The 16,948-nt window shown below is 49.1% G+C and overlaps 2 protein-coding genes across 5 annotated transcripts; one reads left to right on the forward strand and one right to left on the reverse strand.

Moving 5' to 3' along the window:
* The first annotated feature begins 424 nt into the window (after positions 1–424).
* mapkbp1 (mitogen-activated protein kinase binding protein 1) lies at positions 425–11,017 on the forward strand. 2 transcript variants are annotated; one of them, XM_058090610.2, is made up of 31 exons: positions 425–767; positions 1,043–1,134; positions 2,681–2,743; positions 2,804–2,861; positions 2,928–3,098; positions 3,168–3,305; positions 3,383–3,565; positions 3,663–3,823; positions 3,900–4,098; positions 4,164–4,313; positions 4,387–4,574; positions 4,639–4,730; positions 4,804–4,929; positions 5,014–5,084; positions 6,057–6,178; positions 6,243–6,318; positions 6,385–6,496; positions 6,585–6,648; positions 6,725–6,853; positions 7,809–7,912; positions 8,004–8,041; positions 8,103–8,219; positions 8,340–8,435; positions 8,506–8,630; positions 8,702–8,826; positions 8,894–9,028; positions 9,099–9,180; positions 9,255–9,508; positions 9,574–10,203; positions 10,398–10,483; positions 10,552–11,017. In XM_058090610.2, the coding sequence occupies exons 1-31, from the start codon at positions 654–656 to the stop codon at positions 10,786–10,788; spliced, it is 4,338 nt and encodes a 1,445-aa protein (XP_057946593.2). In that variant the 5' UTR covers positions 425–653; the 3' UTR covers positions 10,789–11,017. The 2 variants fall into 2 exon arrangements, with proteins under 2 accessions (XP_057946593.2, XP_078652004.1); XM_078795878.1 differs by having other exon boundaries at positions 9,574–10,303; positions 10,552–10,699.
* A 52-nt stretch (positions 11,018–11,069) lies between these two features.
* LOC131140776 (uncharacterized) lies at positions 11,070–16,528 on the reverse strand. 3 transcript variants are annotated; one of them, XM_078795881.1, is made up of 19 exons: positions 16,107–16,528; positions 15,322–15,396; positions 15,178–15,261; positions 15,060–15,110; positions 14,941–14,997; positions 14,806–14,877; positions 14,671–14,742; positions 14,538–14,582; positions 14,409–14,471; positions 13,288–13,350; positions 13,141–13,203; positions 12,373–12,435; positions 12,136–12,198; positions 11,991–12,074; positions 11,888–11,929; positions 11,763–11,825; positions 11,632–11,679; positions 11,442–11,570; positions 11,070–11,372 (listed from the first exon to the last, which is right to left on the reverse strand). In XM_078795881.1, exons 1-19 carry the CDS (start codon positions 16,465–16,467, stop codon positions 11,092–11,094), a joined length of 1,779 nt encoding a protein of 592 aa, XP_078652007.1. In that variant the 5' UTR covers positions 16,468–16,528; the 3' UTR covers positions 11,070–11,091. The 3 variants fall into 3 exon arrangements, with proteins under 3 accessions (XP_078652007.1, XP_078652005.1, XP_078652006.1); XM_078795879.1 differs by having other exon boundaries at positions 14,941–15,261; XM_078795880.1 differs by lacking the exons at positions 13,141–13,203; positions 13,288–13,350 and having other exon boundaries at positions 14,941–15,261.
* Between the last annotated feature and the right edge of the window lie 420 nt (positions 16,529–16,948).

A 16,948-nucleotide genomic window follows, 5' to 3' on the forward strand; every position in this document is an offset into this window, starting at 1 on the left:
TAGCCTCTTCAATTAACTTATTCTAAGATTCAGAAAGTGCTTCAAATCTTTTTTTTTCGCACATTTGACTGAGGAAACATAACATTATCGAATACTTTAGGCACTAATTAGCATTGCTCTTCTAGTCAGTGCTTGTCAAAAGGTACAACATTTACACTTCTGATTCAGACACGTACACACAGGAAGTTGTCCGTCCCACCAGCAAAATAAAAGTCCAGTGTGTAATTTAAAAAAATATATCTGAATCAAACGGTACATGGCAAAACGAAAAACATTAACCATTAAAACATCACAGTAAGAAAAGCATTATCACGTGTTTACTAAAAAAGTGTAGTCGATATAGCTAGTCTGGCTGAAAACACAATCGTCGAAATAAAGATTGGCCCGGTGCGACTTCCGTCATTGTATCTTTAGTTTGAAAATGACGACCGGAAACACGTGTGTAGTGGTCGCACGGTGACTTGTCTTCTGACGGAACCGCTTCTGCCTTCTTCGGGGTGACAGAAGCGATGAAGAACCAGAGACGACAATTAGAATCCGCCCAGACCCAGGACGAGACTCGCTGACGCCGCCGGTTCGGCTCAGCTGACCGCGGTTCGGCTGGTAGACGTCATGCGGGAGAGAGCTAGCTGCTAGCCGCGGAGCTAGGCGCGATGAGCGCAGATGGAAGCGGCGCGATTAGCCGCCGCATCAAGAACCTGCTGCGCTCACCGTCAATCAAATTGAGGGGGCGGGGTCGAGTCGCGCGCCGCCAGGTCGACGCGGAGGTGTGTTTTCTACACCTCCAGTCATTAATTGTTATTATGACAGAGCTATAGTAGAATCATTGTGTATCAACAATTCCAGAGCAGGTATGTTTCTCTGTTACTGGCCAGCAAGGAAGCTAAAGCTAACATGTCTGTCAAACAGCCTGAAGATATTTAAGTTAACCCGTCTGTCAAGTCTGACTAGTACTGCTGATAAGCGATCATGTGACCAACAAGCAAACAGCTGCTAAAGCATGAATAGATTTGACCTTTCTCATTTGACCTTTGTCCTGCAGGTGACCTTGGAAAAGGTTCTAGGCATCACGGCACCTGGTAACCGAGGGCTGTCATGTGACCCTCGAACTGGACTATTGGCGTATCCTGCTGGGTGAGAATAGTTACATGTTACATCACGATGACATCTTCGTATAGTTCCCGTTCACTTTAATTGTTCACGGTCCGCAAGGGGCCATCCCTGAGGTGCGCCACTTGGTGATGGTTGCCATGTAGTTTTATTTTTTACTATTGCTTGTCGATGGTTCATGTTGCACCACGACATCAAAGACAATTCCAAGCTTGTGAAACCTTCCACTGACATTAGCCACGTTTACATGAGGAGTTTTTCCTCTTTCCGAATGGAATATTTCCGAATGACCTTTCCGAAAACAATGGTATACATGGAAGGAATATTCCAAGTCAAGTTCCAGTCAATAGGGCATGCCCAGTAAAACGTAAACATCAACATCACGTGATACCGACTTCCTCCAGTTTTTCTTTCACTTGTCGGAATAACTCCGTATTCCCAGTTTTTCCTTCGTCCAGTCTTGAAAGTCTGGATCAAAAACAAACAGTCCAGTGTCGATTGCTGGCCTCCATTTTTAAAAGTGAAGAACGTCTGGATCTGCGTGTTACGTCATATCTGAGCATGCGCTGAAAGAACGCACCCGGGATCAATTTAAACAGGAAAAGATCAAATTCAATCTTGCTACTATTTTATAATTAAACTTGGGACATGTTTTATATAGATATATATTTTCTTTTTAATAATAAAGTGTAGAAGTGTTTAGATTCTGTTCCACTAATGCACACGAAAGCTGCTTGCCAACCGCCAATAAACAACAGAAGAAGAAAAACACAACAAAGAACAACAACTTTACATTTGAGCGGGTACAAGATACCTCAACCGGATTGCGGAAAGGAATATTCCACCCCCGTGAATCCCATTATATGATTCGGATTTGCACTTTTCTTTGGGAATGAGGCGTATACAAAGGTGACATTCTTTCCGTTTCAGCAAATAAACCGAATGTAATTGGAATATTTGGGTCCATGTATACGTGGCTATTGGAATATTTGGGTCCATGTATACGTGGCTATTGGAATATTTGGGTCCATGTATACGTGGCTATTGGAATATTTGGGTCCATGTATACGTGGCTATTGGAATATTTGGGTCCATGTATACGTGGCTATTGGAATATTTGGGTCCATGTATACGTGGCTATTGGAATATTTGGGTCCATGTATACGTGGATATTGGAATATTTGGGTCCATGTATACGTGGCTATTGGAATATTTGGGTCCATGTATACGTGGATAGTGGTAGAACTATTCGGATTCTGACATTGATTAACATTTTTATCAATAGCATTGATTAACATATTTATCAGTGACACTGATTAACATCACATGAACATGTTTTTCAGTGTTGATTAATATCTTAGTCAGTGACATTGATTAATATTACATTGATTAGCATGTTTATCAGTGATGTTGATTAACATCTTCATCAGTGACATTGACTAATATCCTCGTTAGCACGTTAGATGTAAATGTTGTCCAGCGTCCTAAACCACGTCCACCTGCGGTTGGTCGGATGTTATTCATTGGATAAGCGAGAAAATGAATGGATCATGTGGTCGTGCGTCCTTAGGTGTGTCGTGGTCCTGCTGCATCCTCGCAAGAACAAACAACGTCACATTTTCAACACATGGAGGTAAGCTCAGTGTGTTTACTGCCGTTGCCACGGTTACTCATCACTCATGTTTGTTTGCAGGAAGACAATCACCACATTGGCGTTCTCCCCTGATGGCAAGCATATGGTCACAGGCGAGGTGAGTCATGTGACGTTTTCTAGTTAACGGTCACACGTGATCATGTGACACGCCATCGTTCCTCAGAGCGGCCACATGCCGGCGGTGCGCGTGTGGGAGGTGGCGAACGGCGCCCAGGTGGCAAAGCTTCAGGAACACAAATACGGTGTCGCCTGCGTGACGTTCTCGCCGAACAGCAAATACATCATCAGCGTGGGCTACCAACACGACATGATGGTCCACGTGTGGAACTGGAAGGTACTCCGACGTCACAGGAACGGTCCACTTGGATGCATTGCTGTTTTCACTTCCTGTGTGTGTGTGTAGAAAGACGTGGTGGTGGCTGCCAACAAGGTGTCCAGTAAGGTGACAGCCGTGTCCTTCTCACATGACAGCTCATACTTTGTGACGGCGGGAAACCGTCACGTCAAGTTCTGGTATCTGGACCACAGTAAGACATCCAAGGTGACCTTTTGTCTTTTTGGACCTCACATGTCCATGTGGCGGCCACGTGACCATGTGACCATCACCATCACGTCTAGGTGAACGCCACGGTGCCTCTGCTGGGCCGTTCAGGGCTGCTGGGAGAACTCAAGAACAACTTTTTCTGTGACGTGGGCTGTGGGCGGGGCCCTCAGGCGTCCTCCACCTTCTGCATCACCACCTCTGGCCTGCTGGTCCAATTCAACGACCGCCGTCTGCTTGACAAGTGGGTGGAGCTCCAGGTGAGTTGGTGGTGTTAGCATAATAATGCTAACAATAGTGTTACGACGCCATCTTGAAGCCGTGTGATGTGACGCGGCGCCTTCTGTGCGTCTGCAGGCGTCACAGGCCACGTGTTTGTGCGTCACAGACGAGCTGATCTTCTGCGGCTGCTCCGATGGCGCGGTACGAGCCTTCAGTCCGCTGACGTTACACTTCATCTGCACTTTGCCCCGCCCACACTTCCTGGGTGCGGACGTAGCTGCAATGACGGATGGCAGGTAAAGGTAACACGCTCAGACGTCCGCGGGGCGACTCCGTTCCTCCGAACTCAACCTTCTCTTCCTCTCCTCCCAGTCAGCTGTTCTCCTGTAGGCTGGATGCACGCTACCCTGACACGGTGGCCGTGACCTACGACCCCACCAACCGTTGGCTGTCGTGCATCTACAACGACCACAGCATCTACGTGTGGGACGTGTGCGATCTCCGCGACCCCCGGCGGGTGGGCAAACTCTACTCGGCACTCTACCACGCCTCGTGTGTGTGGAGCCTAGAGGTGAGAGTCAAAGGTCATTGAGACCCCCGATGCTCGATGACAAGCTCCTCCCATCTCTCCCGCAGGTGTTTCCTCAAGAGGGCGGGGTCGGCGGACAAGGGGAAGGCAAGATGTCCCTCCCTCTTGGCTGCTTCCTGTCCTGCTCGTCTGACAACACAATACGCGTGTGGAATGTGGATGGACGCCATCTTCTGCACGCCAACATCTTGAGCCATGTAGGAGAACGCACGCACGTACACACGTACACGTGCACAATCCCGCCAATAACGCCGACCTCTGACCACGCAGGACCTGCACAAGATCATTTACGTGGATGACAACCTGGCGAGCCTGCTGGACACGGACAGCGTCTCGGTCGTGGCGCCAGCGACCTCGGAGGGCTCACACTGCGACCAGACTCGGACGGGCATTAGGACCTTGAGAGTCAGTCCTGATGGACAGCACCTGGCCTCGGGAGACCGCTCGGGGGTCCTCAGGTTTGCGATCACACGGGAAATTCATCTGAAATGAATGGTGGCATTTAATGCGTGTGCGTGTCAGGGTCCATGATGTGGACACCATGGAGGAGATCATCAACGTTCAGGCTCACGACTCCGAGATTCTTTGTCTGGACTTTTCAAACGTTGGCACAGGTGAGTGTCATGTGACCCAAGCAAAACACGTAATTCCGTGAGATTACAAATGTCACATGACCACGCGTGTCAGGTGTGCACTTTCTGGCCACGGCCAGTCGAGATCGCCTCATCCACGTGCTGGACGCCGCGGCCGACTACCGTCTGGTGCAAACGCTGGACGAACACTCGTCATCCATCACCGCCGTCAGATTCACTGGTCAGTGACCTTTGACTTCATTCCTGTGTTCACTCGCTTTTGTGGCGTGAACTTTGACATCATCGCTTGCTTCCTGTCTTTCAGCCAATGAGGATAAAGTCAGGCTGATCAGCTGCGGCGCCGACAAAAGTATTTATTTCCGCACCGGCCAGCAGGTGGGGCCCCCGCACTCATTCATTCATTCATTTATTCATTTTCTACCGCTTTTCCTCACGAGGGTCGCGGGGGTGCTGGAGCCTATCCCAGCTGTCTTGTGGCGAGAGGCGGGGTACACCCTGGACTGGTGGCCAGTCAATCACAGGGCACATATAGACAAACAACCATTCACACTCACATTCATACCTATGGACAATTTGGATTGGCCAATTAACCTAGCATGTTTTTTTTTTACTTTTAAGAGCCAGTGGCGTCATTAGGCCTATTTTAAAATGTTCTTAAGACCCCCTAAATAATTTGATATTTTTTATTGATTTTTTTTTCCCATTGATTTTTTCATTTTTTTTTATTAAATTTTTTTTTCCCCCCCAAAAAAACTCTGACAAATTGTATATAATAGGGCAAAAGCAGGCTAATAAGAAAGCCAATAAGTAGGCTAATACTAGCTTATTACTACTAGTAGTAGTAGTAATAATCCATTTATCACAGTGAGTCTTCCAGGTCTTGATGCAGCAAAACAGTCCCAGACCATCACACTACCACCACCATATTTTACTGTTGGAATAATGTTCATTCATTTTGTACCGCTTATCCTCACGAGGGTCGCGGGGGTGCTGGAGCCTATCCCAGCTGTCTTTGGGCGAGAGGCGGGGTACACCCTGGACTGGTGGCCAGCCAATCACAGGGCACATATAGACAAACAACCATTCACACTCACATTCATACCTACGGACAATTTGGAGTGGCCAATTAACCTAGCATGTTTTTGGAATGTGGGAGGAAACCGGAGAAAGCCGAGGAGAACATGCAAACTCCACACAGAGATGGCAGAGGGTGGAATTGAACTCTGGTCTCTTAGCTGTGAGGTCTGCGTGCTAACCACTCGAACACCGTGCAGCCCACCCCCGCACTCATGAAGGAATAATCACTCCATGTTTGTAACGGTGTCCTTTCTCTTCCTGTTGGTGCAGACGGACAACGGACTGGAGTTCATTCGAACGCATCACGTGGCCAGAAAGACCACGCTGTATGACATGGACGTGGAGCCAACCAGGAAGTATGCCGCCATTGGCTGTCAGGACCGGAGTATAAGGTGAGACCGCCCTCGTCTGTTGTGAAGATAACGAAGAGGAAGAGCTGCTCCTTTTGTTCTCCAGGATCTTTAACGTCAATAACAGCAAGCAGAAGAAAATCTACAAAGGATCTCAAGGAGAAGATGGAACACTCATCAAGGTAAACGTTGATGTCTGTTGTCACGGTAATGGGAGCAGGAAGTGTCATCCTCCTCTTCCTCCTCAGGTGCAGATTGACCCGTCAGGTCTCTACATCGCAACTTCCTGTTCAGACAAGAGCATCAACATCTTTGACTTCTACTCTGGCGAGTGTGTGGCTGCCATGTTTGGACACTCGGGTCAGTCACTGTTTGTGTGTGTGTGTGTGCGTGTGTGTTGTCGTGTGTGTGTCTAACAGTCTGCTCCGTGTGTGTGTGTGTGTGTCAGAGGTGGTGACAGGCTTGAAGTTCACCAGCGACTGCTCACGCCTCATCAGCGTGTCAGGAGACAGGTACGATTCATGTCGTGGAGCCATGTCGTCGCACAACTTGAGTCAAACCTGCATGTGTGTGTGTGTGTGTGTGTAGTTGTATCTTCGTGTGGCGTCTGAGTCCAGAAATGACGCTCAAGATGCGGCAGCGGCTAGCCGACCTCAGACCTTCCACCACAGGTCACGTGTCCCACAATGCACCTCAGCAGCGAGCGGAAAAGCTCAGGTGAGATGTGACTCTACTTTACTGTACGTTGACATATGCAGTTGGTCACATGACCAAAACAAGGACACTTGGATTGTGGAATCTCAACACAACATGACGTCACAGGCGGTGCTGTGTGTCAACGGGAGCAAACATGGACCCAATTGGTGGTCCCATTCCTGGCTCGGGATGGGAATTCCATTTTTGATGTATACATATATACAAACAACCATTCACACTCACATTCATACCTATGGACAATTTGGAGTGGCTAATTAACCTAGCATGTTTTTGGAATGTGGGAGGAAACCGGAGTACCCGGAGAAAACCCACGCATGCAAACTCCACACAGAGATATTGGAACCGAGGGTGGAATTGAACCCGGGTCTCCTAGCTGTGAGGTCTGCGCGCTAACCACTCGATCACCGTGCAGCCTATATATGCATATTAACAATAATTCATGGTTCCATTTATCACAGTGAGTCTTCCAGGTCCTGATGCAGCAAAACAGTCCCAGACCATCACACTACCACCACCATATTTTACTGTTGGAATAATGTTCATTCATTTTCTACCGCTTATCCTCGCCAGGGTCGTCACCGACTGTCTTGGGGCGAGAGGCGGGGTACACCCTGGACTGGTGGCCAGCCAATCCCAGGGCACATATAGACAAACAACCATTCACACTCACATTCATACCTATGGACAATTTGGAGTGGCTAATTAACCTAGCATGTTTTTGGAATGTGGGAGGAAACCGGAGTACCCGGAGAAAAGCCACGCATGCAAACTCCACACAGAGATGGCCGAGGGTGGGATTGAACACGGGTCTGCGTGCTAACCGCTCAGTCGCCTTGCAGCCCAGGTTGCAGAAAATTGAAAAGTAGCCATTGTGTGTGGTTGCCATGGTAACAGTTCTGCGTGAATGGCCGTAAACACGGCGCGTCGATGATGTCATATGCTGTTGGTGCCGCAGGGAGACGGAGTGTCCTCGTGTGGTCGCCATGTCTTCAGACAGCGACGAGGAGGAAGAGGGGGTGCAGCTGGGCCATCTCAGTAAGGTGGAGGAGGAGGAAGCAGGTGTGTTGCCATAGCAACATGTCATCATGTCGTTTAATAGAAACAGCCCATAGGTCAAAGTTGACGCTGCATCTATGCGCTTTGTTTCCAGCTGACATGTCACATGACAAGAACACAAGCTACAACACGGTGAGTGACCTTTGACCCCATCAGTCCTTATATTGATATATATATATTTTTTTTCCCCCAGCTTCCTTCAGACGGACGTCTCCCTCGCCGGCGCTGGTCCAGGAAGTCTGGCGGTGCCGGCGATGTTCTGGCAATGAATTCTATGTTGGACCTGAGACAGCTGGAAGCGGGGGCGGAGGTGGGTGGGTGGTTGGGGGGGGGGGGGGGGGGGGGTGGCGTGTAGCGTCATACCAGTCCATATGAAAAAGCTTCTTTTGTTATGAAATGTCAATCTTTCATTTCCTCCCTCCCGATGAAGACACTCACCAATGATGGGAGCTCGAGGGGAGTCTGGGCCACAGAGGCGGGGCTTCAGAGAGCCAATCAGCAGCGAGGAAGTAGCATCAGTTTGCAGGTCAGTAGCTGGAACCTGTCGGTGCTTCGCATCGGGCCTTCGACCGCTGACTCGAGTTCCGCCCACTCAGGTGGAGCATTTGGGGTTACCGACCAATCAAAGACCCGACTTCATGTCGCGGTCCAATCAGAGCCCAGAGAAGGAAGAGCAGGTGTTGTTTCCTGACCAATGGGAGGACAGAGTGAGCCTGAGCAGGTTGAAGGCCGTCCTCATGTCTTCACACTTGTCATGTCCGTCACACGCTTGACTCGGTCCGGTTCTCGCAGTGAGTTCGAGGTGAAGGAGACGGCTTCTGCAGCTGCGGCCGGACAGCAGGACAAACCGAGTCCGGACAGCGGCTGCTCGCTCAGATTCAGTTCCAGAACCTCAAGTCCAGACCCGGGAGCAGACAGTGAGGCCTCAGGTCACGACTGTCACCCACTGCGTTGCAGGTAAAATAACAAGTCTCGTCTCGCCAGACTCGGACCACACAGAACACCTCAGTGAGAATGGAGACTCGCTGGACGAGGAAGAGGACGCTGGGCCTGTCCCTCAGACTCCAGACCAGGAAGCCTTCCTGAAGAAACACTTTGTCACGCTGGCTGACATTGCAGGTGACATCCTTGGCTGGATGTGCGCCGATCTGAGTCCAAACGTGCTCCGACACTTGTCTTCTTTTGGCAGAGGGACCAAGCAGAACCTCACACAGCTCCAGTGAGAGCCTCAGCATCTCTTCCAGGTTCCTCTCGCAGAACTCCGCTGCAAGGTAGAAGCTTGTCCAGAACCACAGCCCTTTTCTTTCTTATTTTATTCATGAGCTCGTCTGGTTCTGCTCCTCAGTCGGGCCGTACCTTGGTCTCAGACCAGATCAGAAGCCCGGGAGATTAAGGCCTGCCCTCCGGTCTCTGAGGTTCATCCTTTGAGGGACCAGAACCAGAACCAAAAAGAAAGTTTTTTGGAGGATGCGGTGCAGAACCTCCATCCCTCCCCAGGGAAGAAGGAGGCGGAGTGCAAGAGGAACATGGTCTTCCAGCCCGACACCTCGTCCAGACTGCAGAAGTCCCAGTCTGTCCACAGCCTGCTGAGCGACCCAGGTACCACCAGAACTTGTCCACAAGCAGGAAGTGCCGACTCTGTTTTATTGCTCAATATCTTTCAGGCCGCGTCTCACCTTTGACCTCTCCTTCAACTGGAGGAGTGACCCCTCAACGTCCCACAAGCCTCCCATCTGGCCCCCGCCGCTCCATCGCTGCAGCCCCGCCCCCCCAGAGGTCTAGTCCTGCGTCCCCCAGAGTTTCAGACCAGGAAAATGTTGCCATGACAACACCCAGGAAGTCCTCCTCCCCATCCGTAGGGGCGGGGCGTTCCTACATGAGCCCCACAACCAGCTCCATGGCCAAAATGTCCCGCTCCGTCTCATTGGGCGATGCTCTCAATGAAGCCTCCCTGGATTCCTCGCTGGGGGCGGGCTTTTCCTGTCTAGTTGCCTCCGACACACCCCCAGCCACGCCCCCTCAAGCTGCCATCGCCCCAGTTGTTGTCGGCTCTTCTTTTTCCTCTTTGAGTTGCCGTGGTAACCAGGCTGCCACACCCCCCCGCTTTCTCCACACCCGTTTGCCAGGAGCGCCGCTTCCTGACAAACCCAACATCACATCCTTCCCGCCCTTTGCAAAGCCCGCCCCCTCTGGCCGCCCTCCCGTCTCTATCCCCCCCCTTACTCCGCCCCTGCTGGGGGAGGCGCCTCAGGCTGGCGGCGGCGGCGGCGGCGTGGAGCCGAAGGACGACGCAGGTTTGGAATCTTCTCCTTTTCCTCATCCCTTCATCCTGTCATCTTTTCGTCTGGCGTTACGGCCTTCATCATTCCTCCTCTTCCTCTCTATCACCGGCCGGTGAGACACTGACTCCTCCCTGTTTACCTGTCTGCCCCGCCCACCTGTCACGTCACGTTTGCGTATTGCTTCTTTGACGTCCTTCTCGCTGCAGACCAGCCAATGAGTGTGGAGGCGTGCCAAGCACTGACCAATGAGATGCTGAGCTGCTTCAAGCGAGCCGCACGCCTCTACAGGAAGGTACGCCTCTCTACTTCCTGTCCTGCTTTTTCCGTCCATGTCTTTCAAAATGACCACCCTTCCCGCAGGTGAGCTCTTCTCGTTCGGAAGACGCCACCCCCGAGCGGGGTCACATGGTCCAGCTCCTATCAGAAGCCTTCCAGGACATGAGGGCGGAGCTCCAGTCCCTGCCGCTGGGGGCAGCCGGCGGCGGGGGGCTTTTGGAGGTGGTGGGCCAGGAAAGGACGACGGCGCTTCTGGAGGAGTACTCCCTTCTGCTGCTGCAGGCCGTCCACAGGAAGCTCCGCCCCCTGGACGACGCCTAGATCCTCCTCTGGAATCGTTGTTGACTTTTTCGGGACTTGAAATGAAAACTTCACTTCCTGATGGCGGTCAACTTCCTGTTGCATCAGTCTGAAGATGATTATGAAGAAGGAATCATACACAGTGATGGCAATTTGAACGGACTTTAGTGTAACCATGGAAACGCTGTGGCCTGACAGATCCACCTTTGATGTCACATGTTAAATAAATGTTTGACTGTTAGCATGTCAAGCGTTGTCGGACACGTTCACATCCGTCCCGAAGACGTGAAACAACGTTGTCGAGGCGATGCCGTGCCGATGAGCTCAAAGCGAGAAGAGCAAGAAGCCGCTGAAGATGCTGAAGTTCCGCGTGTCGTCGTAGAGGCGGTAGCTGGCGGGCAGACTCAGGCGGACTCGATCGCCCGTCTCCAGCTGCAGCAGCACGCCGTTGGTGACGGACGCGTAGCCGCCGTGGTCGTTGAGGTCGAGGCTGAAGATGATGGGCTGCTGGTTGCGGTACAAGGTCACGCCCATGTAACCTTTCAGAAAGTCGGCCGTCGTGAAGCTGAACGCGTAAACGCCGCCGACGGGTGCCGTGAACACGCCTGCGTAGAATCAAGATGATGGTGATGTCATCACACACACACACACTTGGTGACGTCATCAAAGTTCACCTGAGGTCACATCGTAAGCTTGGCCGACATTGGTGAAGATCTTGGAGAAGATCAGCGTCGTTTCCTGGTCGAAGGGTCCAACTGATCCCGAATCGGTAAGTGCGGCGGCAAAGGCCACTTTGGTCTCGCCTGGTGATGACATCATCACAACATGCCAACGACACGCTACTTCAGCTCATAACTTTGTTACCTGACCGCTGGCTGTGTTGCTCCAAAACGCGCAACTGCGACATCAGCTCTGTAGCAGGAAACCCACCATCATCATCGTCATCATCATCATGTCAGCAAGGCGAACATCAAACACACACGGCGTCCGTTTACCTTCAGTTGTCGACCTCAGTTCCTTTATCTTCGTGTCAGTGATGTTGAACTTGTCCTGGAACACTGACACACACACACAGTGATGGAGGAGGGAGGGGCTTGTAAAGGCGGGGGCGTGGTCTCACCTGTCTCCATGCGGTCTTCACCTTCCAGTCTGGACTTCATCTCTGACAAATAATGATGACAGTGAGGATGATGATGAAGAAGATGTAGGCGTGTCATGTTTACCTGTGTTCTTCATCCACAGCTCCACCACTTGACCTTCTATGACCTTGACTGTCTGCACGACCGTCGCCAGCTGACCGTCACTCGCTGATGTCAGAGTGGACGCCTGTCACAACGTACTTGTACGCACACACACACACACACTCACCTGTGTGTTCTGTCTGGAGTTCTTCCAGACGTTTCTCACTGACGTTCAATCGGTTCTTCAGCACTACACACAAAATATGATTAGAATTCTTCCACACCAAACTCATCCAAATGCTTGGCTAAGTTGAAGGATGAAGATTTAGGGATGACTTCAGAAGGAAATGTGTCTCACTACTTTTGCACGTGACATGATACGTGAGCGTGATACGAGAACGTCATGGTCGGGACGTGAGAGCACCTGTCGTGGTGTTGAGGTTGCCGATCAGTTGGGACGCCATGTTGGAAAGTTGCTTCTCCTGAGCTGAAAAAGGAAAAATAGGCCGATCCCTGACATCAGTCATAAAAGGAGAGAACCCGATCCGGTACCCAAACCGTTACCTCAGAACCACAAACCTATCATCCCGTAATCCTAACCCATGACCTCATAAGACCTCAAAACCCAAACCCATCACCACGTAACCCTAACCCAGGGGTCAGCAACCCACAGTTCCAGAGCCGCATGTGGCTCTTAAGCCTCTTTGTTGTGGCTCCCTTCGCAATGCTCAAGTATTTTTTTTTAACACCCGAATGGGGAAAATACGCAAAAAATCCAACTTTATTCTGCTTTTTCTCCTCTGAACTACTTTGATACCCCAAAATTCCCTCCAAATCTGGCAGTCAATCAAAATCTTTGGAGACTCAGGTGTCAGGTATTGAGGTTTAACCAAGATGATGACTTGGCATCCATCACACATGAACACTTCACTTCTATTGATTGTATTCTGCTGTTAAAACTTCAATTAAATAAAACTAAAATAAAAACAAAATAAAGTAAAGTAAAATGGCTCTTTTGATCGTAAAGGTTGCCGACCCCTGCCTTAACCAATCATCTCGTAACCCATCACAACATAACACAAACCCGTTAGCTCATGACCCCATGACCCTAACCCATCATCACAAAACGTGTGTAGACCAAATGTTGTCATCATCACAGCTAAAGAAGAAGAAAAGCAGAAGGTGGACTGACCTATGCTGAGAACATTCAGCTTCTCCACGTGAGCCTCGGCGGACCTCACCATGACCTCTAGCGCTGTAAGTGGCACATTGGCTAATGTATTCGACAACATTGCTAACATTTCAGCTCGCTAATTAGCATGTTAGCATGTTAGCATACCGGCAGTGTTGTTGTGGCTGGAAGCCAGCTGCACTTCCATGCTGGAAAGCTGACTTGATTGGACTGAAACATGAAAAGAGCCCGATAGAGCTTTCCATATCTTCTCCTTCTAGAACAGGGGTGGGCAAACTACGGCCCGGGGGCCACATCCGGCCCGCCAAGTGTTTGAATATGGCCCCGCCCGTTCTTTCCAAAGTATTTCATTTAAAATCAACATACAAGCTGGCATCATGGCTTGAGCCGACATTTTCATGGTTTGGCGGTTTTATCAATTTTGTTATTTGATGCGGTCTGTTGTTTACAAAGTGAAAAAAGGGACACAAGCACATAATAATAATAATAATAATAATATTAAATAATAAATGTATTCTTATTATAACACACTTTACATGAAATAAATGATCTTAAAGTGCACATATAGCAGATTGCATGACACTTTTACAGATACAATAATTTTGTTATTTGATGCGGTCTGTTGTTTACAAAGTGCTCCTGAAAAAAGGGACACAGGCACATAATAATAATAATAATAACAAATAATAATAATATAAAATAATAATAACAACAAATAATATAAAATAATACTAAATTTATTCTTCTTCTTATAAATTTATAACACACTTTACATAATAATAATAATAATTAAAATAATAAAAATAATATCAAATAATAATAACAAATAATATCAAATAATAATAAATGTATTCTTATTATTATAAATTTATAACGCACTTTACATCAAATAAATGATCTTAAAGTGCACATATAGCAGATTGCATGACACTTTTACAGATTTAATAATTTCATTATTTGATGTGGTCTGTTTACAAAGTGCTCCTGAAAAAAGGGACAAAAGCATATAATAATAATAATACAAATAATAATAATAACAAATAATAATCAATTTATTATTATAAATTTATAACTTACTTTACATGAAATAAATGATCTCAAAGTGTCCATATAGCAGATTGCATAACACTTTTACAGATACAATAATTCCAGCTGGACTGTTACGTGTAAAATATCGAGTCTGGCCCCCCCGTTAATTTTATTAAATCAATGCGGCCGCCCATCAAAAAGTTTGCCCACCCCTGTTCTAGAACCTTCATGAATGTCACCTGACTTGGCAGTCCTCAGATCCTCCACCAGATTCTCCAGCACCCCCAGACGGGCCTTCATGTCTGCAGACAAGAACCTCACTGATGCTTTTTCTTCTTTTACTCAAACACACACAACAGTTGTTGTACCTTCACTTTGTGTCCATGTGCTGTTCAGCGTGGTCACCACAGTAGCTATAAAACACACACACACACACACACACACACACACACGGATTAACGACAAACCTGCCCATGAAACCACAAAGTCTGGTGTGGTCACCTCTGATCTCCTGTAGTTTGCTGTGTGCTTTCAACGCGTTGTCTTCCAGGTCTGAGACTCTGTGTGTCTGCGCTGTAACCATGGTAACGTGATCACTAACTTACACTGCTGTCGCTGATGAAGAAGAGGAGGAACCTGTCAAGTTGTTCTCCACCAGCTGAAGGCGAGCGTCAAGGGCGGTCACGTTGGAATGCAGCCGCGGCAAACCTGACGAAACAAAAAGTTAGGAACCACGCTGACGTTGACGATGTCGTCGTCACGACCTCTGACCTTCTTCTACGTCGGATGGCGGAGACGCAAGTCGACCTTTGACAACCGGCTGGTCCGCTGGAGAGAAAAAACAACATGCGACAACAGTTCTGCTGAAAGAACGTGACCTGAACTCAGACCTGAACTCCGCCTCCTCAGGTCCTCCATGAAGCAAAGTCGTGACATGACGGCTGAAAACAAACATCACGTGACCAGTCGCATCTCTGATTGGCGGCTCTTTGAAACGATCAAGATTACCTGCGCTCTTCCTCCTCAACTCGTCCACCAGACGCTCGCTAGCCCTCAACCTCGCCCGCAGGAAAGGAACGTCGGCCGCCAGAGCTGGACATTGTTCACCAGTTAATCAATGGATGTCAGTCAACCAGATCTCACCTGGCTCACCTGACGTCTTCTTCTTCAGGTCCTCCACAGAACTTTCACTGATGTTCAATCTGGACTTCATCTTCAGGACCTCATCTGACCAAAACACAACAATCGCTCTGATTACTCCGCTACGCTCGCCCTGGGTCTCATGTGGTCTCTACCTGGACTCACCTGGGCCCTCACCTGGGCCCTCACCTGGGTTTCACCTCTCATCTGAGCAGGCTTCATCAGTGGGACAAACATCAGAAAGTCTGAGAACTTGAAGATCCAATCTATTGATCCTCTAAAGGAAGAGGCGTGTCCAGAACATTTTTTGTGGGATGATTTTTAAGACGAAAGCATGGTCGTGTTTTGGGTTCAACAGTACCCCCCTACCATGACCAAGAGGACAGGGAAATGAGGGTGCTGAACTCCTTGAAGGGAACAGCACCAAATCAGTGGAACAGAAATGTGGGTGACACACGGTAGAGGCCAGTCGTCTTGCCTAGACATTGGATCTTGCACCAAGTTCCCAGTCTAGAGCTGTCCTAGCTAGTCTTTTAGCATGAACTGATAAAGCCTGCTTGGATGAGAGGTGAAGCGTCTTCTAAGACGACCTGAAAAGACCATTTGCAATCGATTCAATGCCCAGTAAAAAGGCATCTCGGTTTTGGGGGGGTTCTTGGGATTGCCTTAACCCCCCCCCTCCAAATGGCACCCCTGATTGCAAGCCATCGGGGCACAAGAACGAGCAAGACTCATGCCCAAGTCCAAAACGGTTTTAATGGCCTCATGTGAGTACGCCCCCATCCGAGTGGACTCACCTGCACTCTGGTCCTTGCTCCTCCTCAGGGCCATGTTCAGCTCAGTCAGCAACTTCCTGTCAGCCTCCATCTTTACCTGCAGCGAGTCCAGAACGCGTCTCTGATGCTCCGCCTCCTCCTCACTATCCCTCAGGCGGCTCTCGGTGGTCCGAAGGGCCTGACGCTGATCCACCGCCACAGCCTGCAGGCTCAGGACCAGGTGCCTCAACCCGACTAACTCATTCCAGATCACCGGAAGTTCCGGGGGGACGTCTGAGTCCTCCAGCCGCAGCCCGATGGAGTCCTCCTGGGTCGGGACCAGACTAAAGACCGTAGACGGGCTGAGAAGCAGCAGCAGAAGAACCACGGCAGCGGACTTCATTGCGGACCAGTGAGTGACGAGCCTGCACCTTACACACACACACACACACACACACACACACACACACACACACACTTCCACGTATACTTAACATAAACACACACATGCATACTAAACACACACTCGTGTTGAACTTTATCCCACAATGCATTGCTGTTTGCAATCACAATGATGTTTGTGTTCTCACTAGAAGGTCCAGATTACAGATCATGTGACCCCCCCCCTTCAACTTCCTGCTTCTCACAGGGATCACTTCAACATACCAAACATAGCTAACATGCTAATCTGGACTTGTACTACATTGTACTACTAAAACTATTATGATACTACCAGTACACTTGGGGTTGCCAACTCCGGAAAAATAAACAAATAAGCTTTATTGTGAGTTAAAAGAAAAGAAAAAAATAATTTATTTTTCTCCTGTATATTAATTGTTAATATATCTATCTTTAAGTACTATCTTATCAGTACTTATCAGTCT

This window comes from Doryrhamphus excisus, linkage group LG14, assembly GCF_037039965.1.
Source record: "Doryrhamphus excisus strain RoL-2023G ecotype Guam linkage group LG14, RoL_Dexc_Guam_v1.1, whole genome shotgun sequence".
In the NCBI taxonomy this organism is placed as follows: domain Eukaryota; kingdom Metazoa; phylum Chordata; class Actinopteri; order Syngnathiformes; family Syngnathidae; genus Doryrhamphus; species Doryrhamphus excisus.